General features: G+C 44.2%; 1 protein-coding gene across 2 annotated transcripts in view; it reads right to left on the minus strand.

Annotated features, from left to right (window-relative positions):
- The window catches only part of LOC100697762 (genetic suppressor element 1), a 39519-nt gene extending 27336 nt beyond the window's left edge, over positions 1-12183 (minus strand). Inside the window, exon 1 of one of the 2 annotated variants that reach the window (XM_005470893.4) lies at positions 11472-12183. In XM_005470893.4, the coding sequence (XP_005470950.1) occupies positions 11472-11508 (37 nt within the window). In that variant the 5' untranslated portion in view covers positions 11509-12183. The remainder of the gene's footprint in view (positions 1-11471) is intronic. The other variant, XM_005470894.4, reaches the window with a different exon arrangement.
- Between the last annotated feature and the right edge of the window lie 6578 nt (positions 12184-18761).

The following is an 18761-nucleotide window of genomic DNA, read 5'->3' on the forward strand; positions in this document are numbered from 1 at the left end:
TTCATTTAGTCTAATATTTCAACATCTCCCCTGGGCCTCTCTGTCTCCGTCTTTCTTGATCATTCATCCCTTCATTTCCTCATCCCTCTCTCCTCATCTCCCAAGCAGCTGCTCCACTTTGCAGCTATTTAACAGCTGTTTTGCATCAATTTGCGCTTCAGAGTGCAGATTTCTACCTTGTCCATCCTTCTCCTCCCTCTCACTTTTCTCTTTCTCTCTCTCTCCTCTCTCCTTCCTCCTCGTCTTCCTCTTGCATTTCGAAGATGCCAGACACACAGTAGCACCAAACAGCCTTGATGTTTTCCTCAATGAATAGACTTTCTCCTTCAAGTCTTTCCCTTTCCATTCACTGATGAAAGACTCTCACACACACTAGCCTGCATAAGTGCAGAAAAGACACTCATTTGTACACATGCGCGCGCGCACACACATAAACACATATACATATGCACACAGATTAGCCACCCCCTACTTCCCTACTTTTCCCTCTATGGAAACAACAAGTACTAAAGGAAGCAATGGAAAAGAAAAGAAAAAGTGAGGCTCCCCTATAATCCCCAAATCCCCCTCTCTTGTACTCAAACCTACACAAGAGAAAAGAGGGGGAGTGAGTGTGTCTGTATGTGTGCACGTGTGCAGAGACTAGTGTAGCCTGACATGATTTATGGTTTGGCTGTGCACTGCAGGCAGACACTCTCAGTTTTCTCTGAGGTGGGTGTCTCACCTCCATCCTTTGTGACCTATACAGGTTGTATAGCTGTGTCTGTGTGTGTGCAGGAAAAAGACAGAAAAAGAAAAAGAGGGAAGGCGGGAGGCCGACACACTGTAAAATATACACGTGCAGGTGCATGAAAGGGAATCCAAACCTGATTGAAAATGGGCTGCCCGTTCTGCTTGTTTGTGTGTGTGTGTTTGTCGGGGTCACTGCACACAGCGGCGTGTATTCTCCGGGTGGGTTACACTTGCCGGCTGGACTGTTGGATCCCCCATTAAGCAGCGTGTAAAAGAGGCCAAGCACAGAGGCCATTATGAACTCCAGCGGTAATAGCTCCAGGAATCTTACTGCCTCTGGAGACCCGGTCATTAGCCTATTCCTCTCTCATAAAGCCCTCTATCCATCACACACGCAAGCATACACACATTTGTATGCAGACGCAGCCACACACAAACACGCAAGCACATGCACCGTTTGTCTCCGTCTCCTGCTCCCTTTCTCTGTCTATTCATCTCTGGTGAAGGAGGGAATAGTGCTGGGGATACTGCTACAAGAGCAATCCACCAAGACATCCACAGATGTCTTTGAAAACAGATGCACCCGCTCGCACATAAACACACGCACACAAACTAGTGGCACGCACGCACACACACAGATGCTCATTTACAAAAGCAGCGAGGCATAATATCAGCCATGAACCCAAACCCCTGATTATTTAAATGTATTCCTCCTTCCCCATCCAGTGAAAGTGAGATGCTGTAGCAGCCTGTTAGCCGCGGTCAGGTAGGAGATTACAAACAGAAACACTGTCACATACAATGGCGCTACGCGGCTGGACAAGCACTATAATGGCAACTAAATCCACCTTCTGAGCCTTCTCTCTCTTACACACACACAAACACATGAACATAGACGTATGTGTGCATACACACTCTCTGCAGGGAGATTTACTAGCAATTCAAACAGTGGATACAAACTGTAGAGACAACAATAAGATGAGTACAGTCTTTATCCTCAGGCAGCTGCACAGACACACACATCCTGTACAATGGTATGTTCATAACTGCCATGCAAAACAGCGTCCACGAATACACACGCGCGCGCACACTCACACACACAGAACAGATTCAGTATTATATTTCACCTTTGCACACACACAAAACTAACACCCTTAAAGTATGCAGACTATAGGCAAAGCAAAAGTTCCTTTTTTAAAAAATATGGGCACGTGCATATCCACACACACACACACACACACACACACACACACACACACACACACACACAGAGTCATGCAATGTACTGTGTGTACCATCACACCCAATTCAAAGGGAGTCAAGAGAGAAAAGATACCTGGGGATGGAGACACATTGGCAAAGGTAATGCTGGAGTCAGTCACTCTGTCCTCGGGCAAAGGAAAAACCAAACCCACACACACATGCACGCAACATGCACACACACACACGCACAGTGCTGTAAAGATAAGCACTAATCCTGTTTATTACCTCCCTCCTCTCTGCACTCTCCCTCTCTTTTTCATTTTATCTCTCTCTCATTTTCTCCCTCGCTCCCCTCTTCTCTTATTTTTCCTGTCTCTCCTCCTCAAGCCTATTTTAGTAGCGGTCGCGAGCACACACAGACACACACACACGTTGTCAGTTTACTCCTGTGATGTTTGTTGGCCTGGGGCTGAGACGAGGAAACAGGGAGGGGAGTGTTGATGTGTGCTGCTCTTTTCCAGCTCCAGCTCTGTTCACGTCCTGCAGAGAGAATTACCTTCCCTTTGTCTGTGTGAAGGGGCTGCTGCCTTTACCATCTGTGCAGCGGATACAGTGGCAGGCGTGTGTGTCTGCGTGTACATGTGTGTGTGTGTGTGTGTGTGTGTGTGCCTCCTTGCATGTGCATGTGTTTCCATGCGTGTGTGCATGTTTCTGTAAGACGGTTGAGTAATCCTTTAAAATAAAGACATTTTTGCAAAATCTGATGTATTAAAAGAGAGGGAGGGGCGTGTTTGGAGTTAAGGCTTTGTGATAAGAATTGTGTTTAAGGGTCAGAGAATGAGTGCCATCACATTCATCTGATGTGTGTTATATTAATGCTGAAAAAAATAGTGCTGTTTGGGAGCTTTCAGAGCGTTTTCATGTTATTTTTTTTGCCCTTGGAGGCAGAAACTGAAAAAACAAAACAGTCTTACCTAAGCATCCTTCTGGTGGCTGACCTCAAACTTTTGATCAAATCACTCGATGCCCGAGTTGCTCAGTTGATTCTTTTTGCATGGTCACTTCCTCAGTTTAGTTCTTTCAGTTTACTTAGAAGTTTTATTCCTTGAATAAACATCCTGTTTAGGGTTTCTAGGTACAAATCATTGTTTATTTCACTTTTTTTTCATAGATTGCTTCTAAGTGTGATTGCAATGCGCTCCACAGCTTGATTTGGCTAACTAATTTATGTAAAAACCTTTCTTCCTCTTCCACTTGCTTGAAATGTTTGCACACTTTTTAAAAACTGATGGGTTTCTTTTGCTGGACAGCACGGTAGAGCAGTGGCTTGCACTGTTGCTTCACAGCAAGAAGGTCCTGGGTGTGAATCATCTGGATGGAGGCCTTTCTGTGTGGAGTTTGCATGTTCTCCCTGTGTCTGTGTGGGTTTTCTCTGGATAATCCGGCTTCCTCCCACAGCCCAGAGACATGCAGTTAGTGAGGTTAGGCTAACTGGTGATTCTAAATTGTCCATAGCTTTGAATGGGTTTCTCTCTTTGTGTGTTAGCCCTGTGACAGATTGGCGACTGGTCCTGGATGTAGCCCGCCTCTCCCCCTGTGGCAGCTGGGATAGGCTCCGGGGCCTCTATGACCCTGAGCTGGAAACGAGGATGGATGATTGTTTGGTTGTTTTTATTTTTTGACTTTTGATGGTTATTCTCGAAGGTTTCAGAGTGAGCTGAGCTCTTTTCATGTAGGTGCACCATCATAGCAAAGTAATCACATTTCCCTTTATCTCACTGTTTTAGGCATCGCTTCCACCTCTTGTACTTTCCTCCACCTTCATCTTAAACCACCCACATTCTCTCTCTCTCTCTCACTCTGCCTGACTTGTCCATCTCTTTCCCCCTCGACCCTCTCTCTTTCTTTCTACCTCAGTCTCTCTCTCCAGATGGGCATGGCAGAGAGCAGCAGCTTGCCGTGGTCAGGCCAATTATTTACATAATTATGATCTCCCACTTAACCACATGATCCCTTACCTGGGCGTGGGCAATTAAAGCCGCCATCATTATGCAGATTATGCAAATGCAGTCATAAGCAGAACAAGGTGGCGACAGCTCATGTGAGCAAACACGTGCCCTGTAACCGTGAGCGTGCTCTGTTGGTGTGTGTCAGCTGTGTGCAGCAGGATGTGGGAACACACTTGACAGTTTCCTGATTTGTTAATTGTATTTTTTTTCTCGTGCCACTTGTTGACCACAAACTGTCTAAATGTTCACAGGCGGCACTCAGTTTTCTTTCTTGATGCAGCTTTGCTTTTATGAGCTGAGATTTTTATGTGACCCAGAAGCCTTTAAACAATCAGAAGAAGGGTTTTTTTTGGTTTATAGAGGTTAAAGTACAAAGAAAATTACATTTTAAGACTCAAATGTTGTTCGACCTTAGTAGCACAACCAGCCAGGCCGTTCCAGCTGTCAGGGCGAGAGATGGGTTACGCCCTGGATGGGTGTAAACAGAGAGACGCACGACCATTCATGCTCAGCACGGTCTCCAGTTAACCTAACATGCATGTTTTGGACTGTGGTAGGAAACCAGAGCACCTGGAGAAAACCCACACAGGTAGAGGGCAAACTGTGCCGCCCCTAAGAAGTCATTATTTATTCAAATGGGTTTTGTATATCATAGCTAAAGCAGCCAACACAAAATCTTGCTTTGTCTATTGATGCTTACATCAGTTATGCTTAGTACCCCGGAAATAAATTGTTCTCCACACTAGATCAAGTTTTGGACACTAGCTTCTCGGGAGGCGCTCAATATTTCTCTGCTTCTTTTCGTTAACATTGAAATCTCTCTGTTTCAACACTCAAGCAGTGAAGTGAAGAACAGAGAAGAGAAATGCTTAAGCGTTTGCCTCGACATTTGGAGCTAATTAAACGCAGCCTGTTAATGATGCACTGAAATCATGACATATGGCTTCCCTCTACACACGATGTTAAATTAACCATTTTAATAAATTCATAAAAGGGATCAGTTTTCATATTCACGAATCTGGTGCTCGTCTTATCTAGCTGGGATTTAAATAAAAGTTTGGTTTGCACTCCACTTGTGTTTCAAAGTGACGACTGTGTCTGGGGTAAGTGCGGTGTTGGTTCTCAAGAGCCGAGCGTTATATCTGTGTCTCTGTCCGATTTGGCTCAATTGCCCTTTAGATCGGATTTTATTTGTGGTACCTGCTTGTTAACTCCAGCTGAAACACAATTAAGTGCAGAGACAGAGAAGGGCTAATGAGATGGAGAGGAAAGGGCTATAAGTGACCCTGTGTATGTGTGCATGCATGCATGTGTGTGTGTGTGTGCGTGTGTGTGTGTGCAGTCACATGTGCAAGTTCACTGGAACCTGCTAACACGGCGCGGCCAGGTGGCAGACAGAGCCATGCCCATGGGTAATCAACAGGCTCTTCAGTAAAGTGACATCATATAGTGTGTGTGTGTGTGTGTGTGTGTGTGTGTGTGTGTGTGTGTGTGTGTGTGTGTGAGAGTTGAGCACAAAGGGAGACATGTCCAAACCTATATCTGCATTATAGAGCATACATGCCCAGTCTAACCGCAGTTAACCAGCTCTTTGTAAAGACTCCACACACACACGTGCACACACACATATACCGACATACACACACTGACACATTCAATCAATTATGTTTTGACATGGTTCATGAACATGCAGATGGTGCAGGACCAGCAGGAGCAGAGGACTGGGGATGTCTCTCTCTCTCTCTCTCTCTCTCTCTGAGCCTCAGTTGTGTAGGTGTGTGTGTGTGTGTGTGTGCGTGCCTGTGTGTGTGTGTTTGTGGTAAGAAGTTCACCGTCCTGTAAAAGATATGAATGCTGGCAAATTTTAGTTGCTGTATTTTTATTTGGCAAATCCTCCCTCCATCTGCTCGTTATCGTACACCGAGCTGCTTATTACAGTTTTACTCTGTGTGTGTGTGTGTGTGTGTGTGTGTGTGTGTGTGTGTGTGTGTGTGTGTGTGTGTGTGTGTGTGTGCGGCATGTACTGTGAGCCTGTGCATTTCGTTTTTGGGCGTGTGTGTTTGTGTGTGTGTGAAAATGAGAGAGCGCTACTAGGAGTTGTTGTTATCACCTCAGGTTAAAATCTGCTGGCATTTATCCCAATCTCCCCAGCTCAGTGAGCAGACAGGCTGCATGCGTGTGTGTGTGTGCGTGCGTGCATGCATGCGTGTGTTTTCATTGTGTGAATGCGTGAGATCTCACATCAAAGTGTTCTGCTTGTTCTAAATGAATGTAAACATCACAGAGCAGACATGTTTGCTCGTGTGAGCATGTTTGTGTGTGAGTAGGTGTGTGTGTGTGTGTGTGTGTGTGTGTGTGTGTGTGTGCTTTGCTGGGTCCACACATGTTTTAAGCGAATCCTGTGTTAATTAAGACCTCATTAGTGACAACAGCTCTTTGACCAATTAGGGTGGATTGCCTACTTGCTCACTTGTTTGTTTTCTGGTGGAGACATTACCAAACACGCTGTTTTATTCATTCCTTTTCTTTTACGTCCCTTCCTTCCTTGAGTTTATATCGACTGTCTCTGGAGGATAGAAATCATAAAAAATAGATTAATGTTGTTTTTCTTTTTTCTTTCTTTTTTTGGTTTTATTCTTTGTATTTTTTTTTTGGCAAGAGAAAGTTATCCAGCTCCCACATGATGTTTCCCTGTGCGTGTGTGTGCATGCGTGTGGTTTTTATCTCCTCTGTGTTATCAAGCTGTTGTCATGGTCTTTTATTCATCTCATTAATAACAGTGCCCTTGAGGTGGAGCACCGCGACCCTGTTTTCATCGGCACACACTAGTAAGCACAAGCCTGCACACACACACACACACACACACACACACACACACACACAATTAAAAGCGCAAGAGGCCCTGACAGCAGCTTCCTTTGAGGCAGCACCCATCTCAGCCTCCCGCGTGAGTACACAAAGACTCTCCACACATACTGAGAGGAATTATAGCCAAACAAACAGCATGCGTGCGTGTGTCTACACACACACACATTTATATATATGTATACATTCTCGTAAACACTAATTTCTGTGCTATTTAAAGTAAGGACTCAAGAGCAGTGGTTGAATAGACATATAGGCCAAGTTTATACTCTCATAAAAAGATATACAGTGAACCTTAATTTCTGTCATTAAACGTATATGAATATACTCCTTATGGCTAATTTTTGGACATACATGCACTTTACATATACTGTATGTTCCCAAGCACTAAAAGTTGCAAATCTTCAGACTTATTCAGGTTCGTTATCAGAAGTCGTTCTGGCCAATACAAATACAAATATTTATTCACTTATAGATTTGAAGTTTATAGATTTACTGGTTTTTAATGAAAAATATTAAACACATTCTGACAGGTTTCCCTGTGTATCTGTGTTGTACTCTTAGTGGATTAGTGGAGCAGATGTTAGATGGATAAAGAGTGGTCAGTAAGATTAGAAAAATGCTATACAAATGCTAGCCCAATACCAAATATAATAATCTTATTATGATGTATGTATTATATGTCTGTTCCTTACTCTTCCTGCTTTTTAATGAATCTCAAATCCTTAAAAATATATATATTATCTGCTGATCTCAAACCAAACAGAGGGTAGCACCCGGTGTGTTTATATGGAAAACAGTGAGGGTTTTTATATTTCCTTGGAGAAACAGAAACAAGGAAAAATAACTCAGAGGTAAGGACACAGAAGATTTTTCTTCACTACAAAGACATCCACAGTCTATCATTACTGAGTTTAATGTGCCTTTACTGCTGAACTAGTAGCCACGCTGGAAATTGTAAACATTCACAGTAAATTGGAGCGATGCTTTTCACTGTTCTCAGATTGCTCGTTTACGGACTTCACTTGTTATTTTGAGCGCATAAGCGTGTTGATACCGACAAGGTGAAGTCCAGTGCACTGCAGGTACCTGGATGGTCAAAAAGTCTCACCCAAAAGATGAGAGACCACCAGCAAATTTTAAGCCAGCCAACTCAGTCTTGGGTGTCTTTCTCATCAACGCCACAGCAGCTTTTTGCATGAACTACAATCTTCTTTTTGCTGCTGTTGCAAACATTTGCAAGGCTGTTGAAGTCATTACGCTTCTGCAGCCTGAGAAATTAGTATTTATTTGTGTGCTTCTGCCGCACAATGAAGGGAAAATATTTAGAGTGAAGTTACCAAATGCCGTTCTCACAGCGTGAGCGCCCGAGGCTGAGTGAGAAGTGTGTGCTTTGCACTGTCTATGTGCGTGTGTGTTTGTGTGTTCATGTGACATCTGCCATAAATCAAGCCACAGTGTCCTTGCAGTTCTAACACATATCATGGAAATCAATGCTGAGGTCAAGCTGAACAGAGCTACCCAACCCCAGAAAATACCACAGCAGCCAATAAATGTGGCAGGCTAATACACACGTCAACACCTTGGCTTTCTCGCCCTATCGACTTACCACGGATAATGTGTGCGCACACGTGAGCGAGTGCATATATGGGCAGAAACACAAATGTCACAGAGTATGTGTCCATTCATCATGTAGACACTTGCACCAGGTTTAAACTGATGGACCTTTTTCAATAAATAAATAATTGTTGTTTTCTTTTTAAAGCAGCTTTTTGTGTCTGATTCCTGATGTTGTTGATATCCAACGGAGCTCCAGTGCCATCCAGATAACACATGAGTTAGCCCCAGTGTTGGGCTGGATGACATTTTCTTTCATTATAACAAACATGGACACATTAGTTTAGTCGGATCCTTCTGCGCAGAAAGTTCAAGCCAAACAAATGTCTCTGAAATTAGCCCCCAGTAAATGCAAATTTACTATCTTCTAAAAACTGCAATTAAAAAACATTTAGCCTTTTTTTAAAGTATAATTTAGTTTGTCCTGAGAGCCAGAGTCAGGGTAAGAAAGTTGAAAATTGTTGAGAGACAGGCTAACACTCGGTTTAGGTCTTTTCATGGGGATTTGTTTGACAGGAAGAAAAACATAGAAACTCAACCTCTTTATAATTTAAACATAAAAGCTGGCTTTTTTTTTCCTTTCGTTTTTTTCTCTCCTTTTCTTTTCACGCCTCCCAGCAGCTTAGATGCACCTTCTCCTGGGAACACATTCTGATTTTAGAAAAATCCAACTTTTGAAAAGACACCTGGACTGTGATCAGCTGACAAGTCACGGAGGGAAAACAGTGAATTGCCGTAATGTGTGTGACACATTTCACCAGGGGGGGTCCAGAGAGTGGGAAGCTAGAAAAAGATGTCACTTTCTTTTCCTTATGATACCATAGTAAGGTCATGGTGTGCTCTGGGTGAGAAGGTGTAGATTTGCACTCATGCACACACACATCTTCATGTCTCCTATGTCACATGTTTTTCCACCACTCCGGGATCTAGGAAAGATTTTCAAGTATGTATCATGTATCATCATCTTGATTTTCAATTGTTACCTCTAATCTAGATTCCTCTGTCATCCTTACCCTGCTCTACTTCTTCTACCTTGGCTAATCACATGGCAGTCGCTACACACACACACACAGACACACACACACACACACACACACACACACACACACACACACACACACACACACACACACACATCCTTTACCCCTCACCCCCTACATTGTCAAATGATCATTGAGGAGCGAGTGTGTGGCTGACACAGTCTCCACAGCAACGGCAGTTAGGACCAGGAGGGGGGCTGGGGCATCTTCCAATGTGTGAGTGGTGAGAGGACACACACACACACACACACACGTATACACACAAACACAACGAACACACACACACCTACATACAGCACAGACAGGTGCACACAACCACACACATACACAAACAAAGGTGGCACCTATGACAAAAACCCATTCACACACATGCACAAAACCACAATCAAATAACACACACACACACACACAAGTGCACACACACTACACAGACATTAAGCGAGACCTAGGAAACTGAAAAAAAGGAGGATGAAAGCGTGGAAGGAGGGTGGGAGGGAGGATGGAGGGGGGGCTGTTGCTTCCTGGAGAGATTTTCTTCTTCTTCCTCTCTCTTGTCACATGCACATGCAGATACAAACACACACAGACTCACACCTACGCACGCACACACAGAAATATACAAACAATGACAAAGCACCACATAATCACTCAATCATTTATGAAAGCAGATGTATAATTCAAAAAGCAGCATGAAAGATTCACAAGGCAAAGAACATTGTTTAATCTGCCCTCCACCCTCTAATTCCCCCATCATTCCCTCCCCCTCTGCCTCCGTCTCACTTCTATCACCCCCCTCTCTCCCTCCCACATTTCACCTTTCACAGCAGCAGGTTTTTAATCACTGACCGCTGCCTGGCCCAGACAACTAAAAGGTCAGAGTTCGACTTCAGAGGGAAAACACAGACAGCGCTCAGTGTCAAGCATTATCATTCACATCCTTTCTCTTACCGTTTAAATGAACAAAATCCTACTTTACACTCGGCTTTTCTTTCCTACCTCGGTGTGTCAGTCTTAATTCTCTTCCTCCTCCTGCCGCCTCTTCACTGACCTCCCTGGTGCCGTTCCCGTCACTCTGCTCTCAGGCATGTTTAAGCACCTTTCTGAGGTAACCTCACACCTGTCTCCACACTGACACCGGCCGCACTCTCCTGCATTTCACACAGCTGCTCGAAAGACTGCAGATGAAAACTGTTTGACTGGCAGCAAAAGCCCCAACTGAAACTGTGTGATAAACCACAGAGCTACTGTAGATGCCAAGCACAAAATATCCCTTGAATTACATTAAAGGATTATGTTTATTTAGAGCTGCATTTCTACTATTATTAACTGTTTATAATGCACTCTAATGATCAGTTGATCCTTAAATTAAATTAAAAGCTGCAAATATTCAGTTTTTTTGGGGGGGAATTTTTAGATTTTAAATTTTTCCTTTTATGCTTCAATAAATGCTTAAATGGGTAACCAGTGATTCAGTTACCTAGGTGACAATTAATTGTCACCCATAATTTAAGGTCATTTAGCTTTGAGGTTGACTACACTCTGTCGATCAAGCCTAAAAATAACAAAAGACCCATTCCCAGTTGTACACAGTAGTAACAAGAGAGAAAAAAAGCACAACTAAAGTATCAAGGGAGTGCTTCAATAGGTCAACGCACTGAGCAAGAAGACTCCGAAAATTTACTTCTTCATGAAAGAAAACTAAATTTTGTCTCTCTGTCTTTCTGTTTCTGAAAAATCTAAAATGATGTTGTGACACCGAAAACATCACGAGAAGTGGCTCCTGCAGAAGCACAGCGTAGCTCTCCTTACCTGGCAGAAAACGGTAAATCAATGTGACATCACCCGAGCCATTAATTACGTCTTGAAAGAATGACTGCATGAAAAGGGAGATTCACTCTCTGCGGCCGTGTGACCAGCCTCCGTGCTGATACAATGTGACAGAACAAGAAATACCACCACAGAGCCATCCGCGGGAACATCAAAGACTGAGTATAATTGGTCTTACCTGGGAGGTAGAAGTGTGGGGTCTTTAATCCAAACATGATCCTGGATCCCTCCTCCACTGACTCAGAGAGTAAGACTCCGGGTTAAAGGAGGCAGGGAGGGGGGGTCGGGCAGAGGGAATGGGCTGCGGTCGGCTGAGTTAAGGAGTTTGTTGTTAGTGTAAGTCATCAGACGACTCCCTGTTCCAGCTCTCTCCCGCGCGCGCACACTCTCTTTCTCTTTTCTGGGCCCTGCGGGTGTGAGAAAGGAGGCAGGGAGAGGGGTCAGCCTCTGTCTACCTCGCTCACCTCCTCTTCAGCCTCTGAACTGAACCCGTGTAGAGAGAAGAGGAAGAAGAGCAAGATGCAGAAAGAGTAACAGAGAGGAGGGTGAAGCAAAAAAAAAAAATACTCCAAAAGCTGAGGATGGGAGACAGTGTGCTCATGCCATCTTTTACTGAGGAGATCGTCTGGGAGGGAGAGCCTCTGAGAGAGTTGGGAGGGTGACAGGAAGGATAGAGAGGGAGGAGGGAGTGAAGGAAAGAGAGAGAGAGTCTTCAGTCGGTGTCCTCTCCTTTTTTTTCAGTCCTGCGCTTTGTAATCCCTTCCTTGTTATTCATTCAGCGGCCTCTTGCTCATTTGCTGTATAATGATCTGTTTTTCTGTGCCTCTGTTCTCCTTTCTGTCTCTATTCTTGCTTTATCCTCCCTCCTTTGCCTCAGTCCCACCACTGACTGCTCAGCTCAGCGAGCACAGAGGAGGAGGAGGAGGAGGAGAAGGGAGAGAGAGAGAGAGAGAGAAAAGAGGGTGAAGGGGAGGGAGGAAGAGAAAAAAGAGGGGAGGAGGAGAATCATAAGACAGATGAGTGAGGGAGAGATGAATGAGTTTATGTTAGTGCAGTGTGCGCACACGTGTTTGTGTGTGTGTGTGAGTGTGTGTGTGTGTGTGAGAAATGTGAAGAGAGGAGGAAGGATGATTTAGCTGGTGTGAGTAAAAGGAGAGAGAGAAAGAGGGAGGAAGAGAGGCGAGAGGGTGTTGATGCAGTTCTCATTATCAGTAGATTGGACTGGTGCCTGAGTGACAGCTGATTCATCATGGGAGAGAGAGAGGAAGGGAGAGTGAAGGGGAGGAAAAGTGTGTTTTTGTGTGAGTGTGCGCATGTGAGTGTGAGTGCGTGTGTGTGTAGGGGAGGGAGGGGAGGGAGAGGAGGGGGTTAAAACCTGCCCTTAAGCATCTGCTTCATTCAGCTCTCCTCTTCTTCTCTTCTAGTTTTTTTCCTCTCCTCTTCTTCTACACTTGAAAATCAACAGTCTGCTTCTTTGGACCGCAGGCACGCTGGTGCGTACCATGACCGGCATAGCTGTACCACAAACACATACACACAGCCTCCTAAAGCACTCACATGTTCCCACTGATTAGACAGGCCTCATATGTCTGACACATCACGTTAGCCTAGCTTTCCATCAATTACTGTCCACTCCCGGTGAGCAAACGTCCCCTCTACTGTCACCGAGACCCAATTCTATCACGTTAGTGACGAAGCCAGAAATCGCTGCCTACACACACACACGCAGACACGGCATCAAACCGAACCTCATCCAGGGGTGATGATTAGGAACAATTATCTGAGGTGGATCTTTGGCGTTTTCTCCGTAATGTCAGCGTCCACTGCGGCCCAGAGGAACCCGGTTGCTCTATCATCGTCTCCATCTACGCACAGTAGCCTTCATTTCTCTCTGTCATTTCCTCTCTCACACATATGGTGCAGACAGCTATGCAGCCACACATGCTCTGCTTCATTTCACACACACATTTGTGACACAGACACACAGACCCCTGAGCCTCCTACCTCAGTTATTTAACCTCTATCTTCTCCTTTCTACCCTACATCTATTTTTCCCATTCTTCATTTTTTTAATCTTTCTTCTCTTTATTTCGTCTTCTTTTTTTTTCTTCACCTATCTCCTTCCACTTTGGGAGTTGTGAGGAGGAAATACGCTGGTGATAAGATTGATTGTGAGGGTCTCACAGAGCTATCTATAACCCTGTTTGCCACCACTGAATCAATGGAGAGAGACGGCTGTAGGACACAGTGTATACACTACACACACGCACACACACACTCACACACACACTGATCAACAGCTGTGAGAGCAGTTGTGAAACATCAGCTAACCACAAACTGACAGAGGGGGCAGACTGGAGAGAAGAGATAAAGAAGACTTAAGAAACAGCGAAGAGGATGGAGAGATGGTGGGGACTAGGGGGAGGAAGGAGGGAGGGAGGGAGGTGTATGTTGTATGTGTGATGGGCATGAATTTTTTTTTTTTTTTTTTACAGTTTATTGCACTTTTTTTGTATCTTCCCAAGCTTCTACATACACTTATATATCATATATCATCGCTCTGCAAACACCAGTGACCTCAGGGTCAAGACAGTCAAGACCTTTTGCCCCCCGGGGGGTCATGCTCTGCTGCGTGATGCAGGGCCGACGAGGTCAAGAGAAGAAGGGGAGGAGGAGGTGAAGGAGGAGTGCCGATAAACCAGCCAGCACAGTTTGTGATGATTACAGCCAACAGCCAATAACGAGCATCCACCTCTGACCTCATTGCTGTGGAAACGTGAGGGAATGCCTGTCACCGAGGGAGTAGTATAACTCAATCTATCAACAAAAGGTGAGGGGGGTTGGAGTGGGTGGGTGTATCTGTGTGTGTGTGTGTGTGAGAGAGAAAAAAAGACTGTGAAGAGGAAGGAGACAGATGATGATGTGGTCAAAGCAATACCAGCCTCGCTCGTGTCACAGCCCTCCTTTTCCCTTATTGGAGCTCTTGTTCTGCCTTCAAAACAGACGCTATCACACACACACACGCATGCACACACACACACCCTCTTCCCCTCTCCTCCCTGCTTCTTTCTCTATCATTTGCCTGTCAGATGCATGCTGTGGCAGAATAAGAGCTGACACCCCGGTCCCAGCAGCAACCAGGGGCTGCCATCAGCACTTAAACATTTTCTCTCTCTGCTGCTTCTCCCCCTTCGCTCCCCTGTGTCCATGCAGCACTCTAACTGCTGACAAGGAGCACAGAGAAGATGACAAATAAATGGAGGAAAATGATGAAAAAAAAGATAAGCCCCCTCCTCATCATGCCATTGTTCCTGCTTTCCCTCCCCCTTCTCTTGTTTTCTCTATCCCTCCTCATCCCAGCCCCAGTGAGGTTGCTGACCCCGAGTGAGTGAGCCTCATTACTCTGTATCTACTCTTGTAGCTGAAAAAAATCTGTGTACACAAGTATGCAATGACAAGAGGAATTGTAAATATATTTGTCATTCCTTGAGTCACTCTGGAACAATGTTTAAAGAGACGACAGGCGATGAGCGTCATCACAGAGAGGAGCAAAAAAAAAGATTAAAAGACAAAGATGGGCAGAGCGGAGGATGAAGTGGTGGAGAGATGAGGGGATGGATGGATGGTTGGAGGTGGAGGGGCTGGAGGGGGTGGCTTGCATTGGATCAAAGATAATTGTCAGAGGGAGTCATTATGCACATATTGTATAGAGGAGTCACTTCTTTCAAACAATCCTTCTCATCACTTCTGTCCTCTTAATCAGCCTCTCGTGGTCTTCCACACCATCAGGGATTTTAATTGGACGCTGATGGGTTTGCCTCGACCTCAAGAGAGAAAAAAGTAAATTTGCATTGCCGGAATAGGAATTATTGGGACGTAAAAATGAATCCACACGACGATTGGCATTAATCTAATGTAGTAACATTTTCAAATGAAGTAGAAAGCAGCACAGTCCCAGGTTGTCCCCTCTCCCCGCTAAAAGTTATGACACAGCCCCAGACAACCAGTAATAAGCCCTAAACTACAGTCTCGTTGAGGTCTGGGATTATTTAGATAGCTTTGGTCTGTGCGTCTTTGTCTACTGGCACACGTGTGATGGTGTCAGGCTGATGGAGTTGATGGAGGGAAGTATGCTGTGTGTTCTCTGGGCCCTCATTTCAACCCCCAAGTTAAACTCTGGACTCAGGCTGTCTGGTGCCTGTCTGCCCACGAAAATATCCCAAACATGACACTCATGCATGCTTACATAGACATCAGAGCGTGGCCTGCTGAGGCCCTGAATCAGCGCAACACACACTAGGCGGACAATGTCCCACCACAGCATAAATCAAGACTGTTAATGGGCCTGAGCCACAGGGCTTCACTCTACTTCTCCACCTCCAAAATCTCTCTTTTTCTCTCTCTCCCCCTCTCTCTTGTCCATCTGTCCATTTGCACAGTGACGACACACATACTAAGTGTGAAATTAGCCTGCTGCTGCGACACTGGGGCATCTATCTATCTATCTATCTGCAAGTGTAGAAGCACACTGACACACATGCACAGTGAGAAACTGCCCTTCTGTGTGTGTGTGTGTGTGTGTGTGTGTGTGTGTGTGTGTGTGTGTGTGTGTGTGTGTGTGTGTGTGTGTAAGATACATGTGTTGCTGTGCGTGCCTCTGTTTGGCCTGGCTCTGCTTACACAGATGGTGATATCTGGTGATTATCTCTGTATGTATCTCCTCCTCCATCCTGCAGCCCTTCTGGGTCGGTCAGGTCCCACCAACCACAGCACTACATCGATCTTGCTCCTCCAGGAAACTCAGACAGACACACGGCTCCCCTAGGAGAATTTAAACTCCTCTCAGCATATTTCCCTGCTCTGATCTAACCACTGACGCGATCTCTGACCTGGCCGTGTGAACTCCAAACCTGTGTCTGTCCCTCCTGATGTCTTCTGACCTCGGAGGATTGTAAATCATCACCTCAGGCGCATACTGACTCTGGAGCTGTTCTCTCTGACGTCTTGCACTCAAATTGTGAAAAATTTCCTTTGTGAAACTCAGATGTGATATCTTGATATATTCCTCTAAATTACTTCAGTGATACATCTTCCAGGCTAATCCTTCACAAGGAAGATAGGGAACAAAGTGGCGTATGAAGGCGGAGAAAAGTGGTGATAGGGCCGTCTATGTGACATGCATTATTTACTTGAATGAATTTAACATACTTTAAAGCCGCATACAGTGTATGGATGAAAAGTTATGAATCACAGCTCATGGGGAAATATACTATAAATATTACAGCTTGTCCCACTGGCTGAAAATATAATAGATGAATATTTGGAGCATTGCACATAAGGTGTGATACAATATTCAAGGTTCCCTACCCTCTTTTTTACCAAGACCCTTTTAACCATCTAACTTGACATTTATTTTTAAAACTCTGCAAGTGCTGAACACTTAAGGATGGCCAAAAAAGCTAAAGATTTCATTCACTCTCATATACCAGCATGTACTACTCCTTTCAAGAGTCAAAAAAGCCACCCAGATGGCCAACATAAACCGTTTCACTGTTTATGTTGAGGCTGGTGTTTTGTGGTACTACTTAATGAAACTGTCAGCTGAGGGGATGGATGCTTACATAGATGCCTCCCTCTTCCCCTTTTTCTGTAGAGCCACTGTTCTGTGATGGGAGTAGTACACACCTTTGCCTGAAGTCCTTAAAAAAGGACTGTTACTGTCAGTAGTTTTGTTTTTTTTACTGAAGGTTGTTGTAAAGATTGATATTTTAGATGCTGTACTAGTGAAACATTTTCTTTTTTAATCAATTAAATAGTTTTTTTATATGTGCTAACACTAATGAAAAATATTTTTTATGCATTTGTACTGTTGTGCAGTCCAGAATTCATCCCGCTACTTCTATCAGCACTTACACCATAAATAAACACAGAGTGAACCGCTTCCACTGGCAGCTCTACATGCCCACGTCATAACACTGTCTCCGCCATATTTGACAGATGATGTGGTTTGCTTCAGATCATGAGCTGTTTCTCCCCTGTTCCATGTTTTTCTCTTCCGATCACTGTGGTAAAAGTTAATATTGGTTTCATCTGTCCAAAGATTTTTTTTTTCCATAACTTTGCAGGTTCTTTTAGATGCTTTCTGGCAAAGTCTCCTCTGGATTTCTTTCCTTATATTCATAATTTTTACATTTTTGATTGCAGATTTTGACAATTTTACACTTATCTCCTCAAAAGTGTTCTTGGCACGTTTAGGTGTTTTAAAGTTACAGTGGTAAGCTAGATGTCAGTAAATTGCAGACTGCAGTCAAGCGAGTTCTGTTTTCCTACCCCTCTCGATTTAAGTGCATAATCCTAGCTACAATGGCGGCTATAGGACAAACAAGAAAGATCAAAACCTTAAGTTTAGGCTGTGCCCCATAACTGTCGGCCAGCGCGTTTCTGCTTCTGTGTGGATTAGATCTGGATCCACCCCAGAGTTTTTTTCTTTTCTGTGCAGGCTGTCAGTCTGCTGTTTACCTCAGCTGTCCCCGGGTCAGAAGAGTCTATCTTTATTTACTTTGAAGGAGGCTGTGAAACTTTGTTAAATAAGTCAGATACGGGTCAGTGAGTCAGAAAAGATAGAAGCTCATTTCTGACCAATGACAGCTATGCTGAGGTGAGTTGTTGAGGATATGCTGAACATTTAAAGTCTGCCTTTTTTGCCGCTGTTAGCCCCTGTTAGCTGCTGTTAGTGTTTTTTAGCTGTTATTTATGTGTGTTAGCTTCTGTTCGTTGACGTTAATGAAACTTCCTTTGAAGTGCACCAGAGCTTGCAGAATTCTTACGCTTAGTGAATAAACTCTCATATACAATGTGAGAATGTACCAGAGGCGAAGTGTGATTTTTCAGAATACTCATGCCTAAAATTAGCTTTCACGTTTATAACCAGCTGTTGTTGTTGCTTAGTAAGCTGTACCGAGGGTCGCATGTCTAATTTCATGACAATAAGTAAATGTGACAATACTGGGAATAAATAAGCAGGTTTATGCACACCTATGGCTTCTATTCTAAACATTTTCTCCTATTTATTTTCAGTCTAATGATGACCTCCTTTGCTTGTATGAACATCTCTATGAATTTCATACAGAGAGTTCCAGGGAAAAGCTAATAAACCGAAAGCTGAACTTTTATAAAATACTCCATATCCTTTATTCTTTATCTGTCATGAAATAATAAGGGAACTGGACTCACGTGGCCATGAAACTGATTGTCAGCCAATTACTGATTTACTTTTGAGCCTACATTTAATTGTTTGATCGACTGTAGATAGGTTAAAAAATTGTATCAAATACTCAACTGGACTCAACTGTAGACTGTTTCCAAATTTTCTGCAAGTCACCACCGCGCCTTCCAGGATATCTGGCATGCTGGTGTGTGCAGTTCTTGTCACTTGTCAGTCAGCTGTCACTTAACATCTTGCTGAATT

The sequence above is a fragment of the Oreochromis niloticus genome, linkage group LG7 (genome assembly GCF_001858045.2).
Source record: "Oreochromis niloticus isolate F11D_XX linkage group LG7, O_niloticus_UMD_NMBU, whole genome shotgun sequence".
Classification (NCBI taxonomy): Eukaryota; Metazoa; Chordata; class Actinopteri; order Cichliformes; family Cichlidae; genus Oreochromis; species Oreochromis niloticus.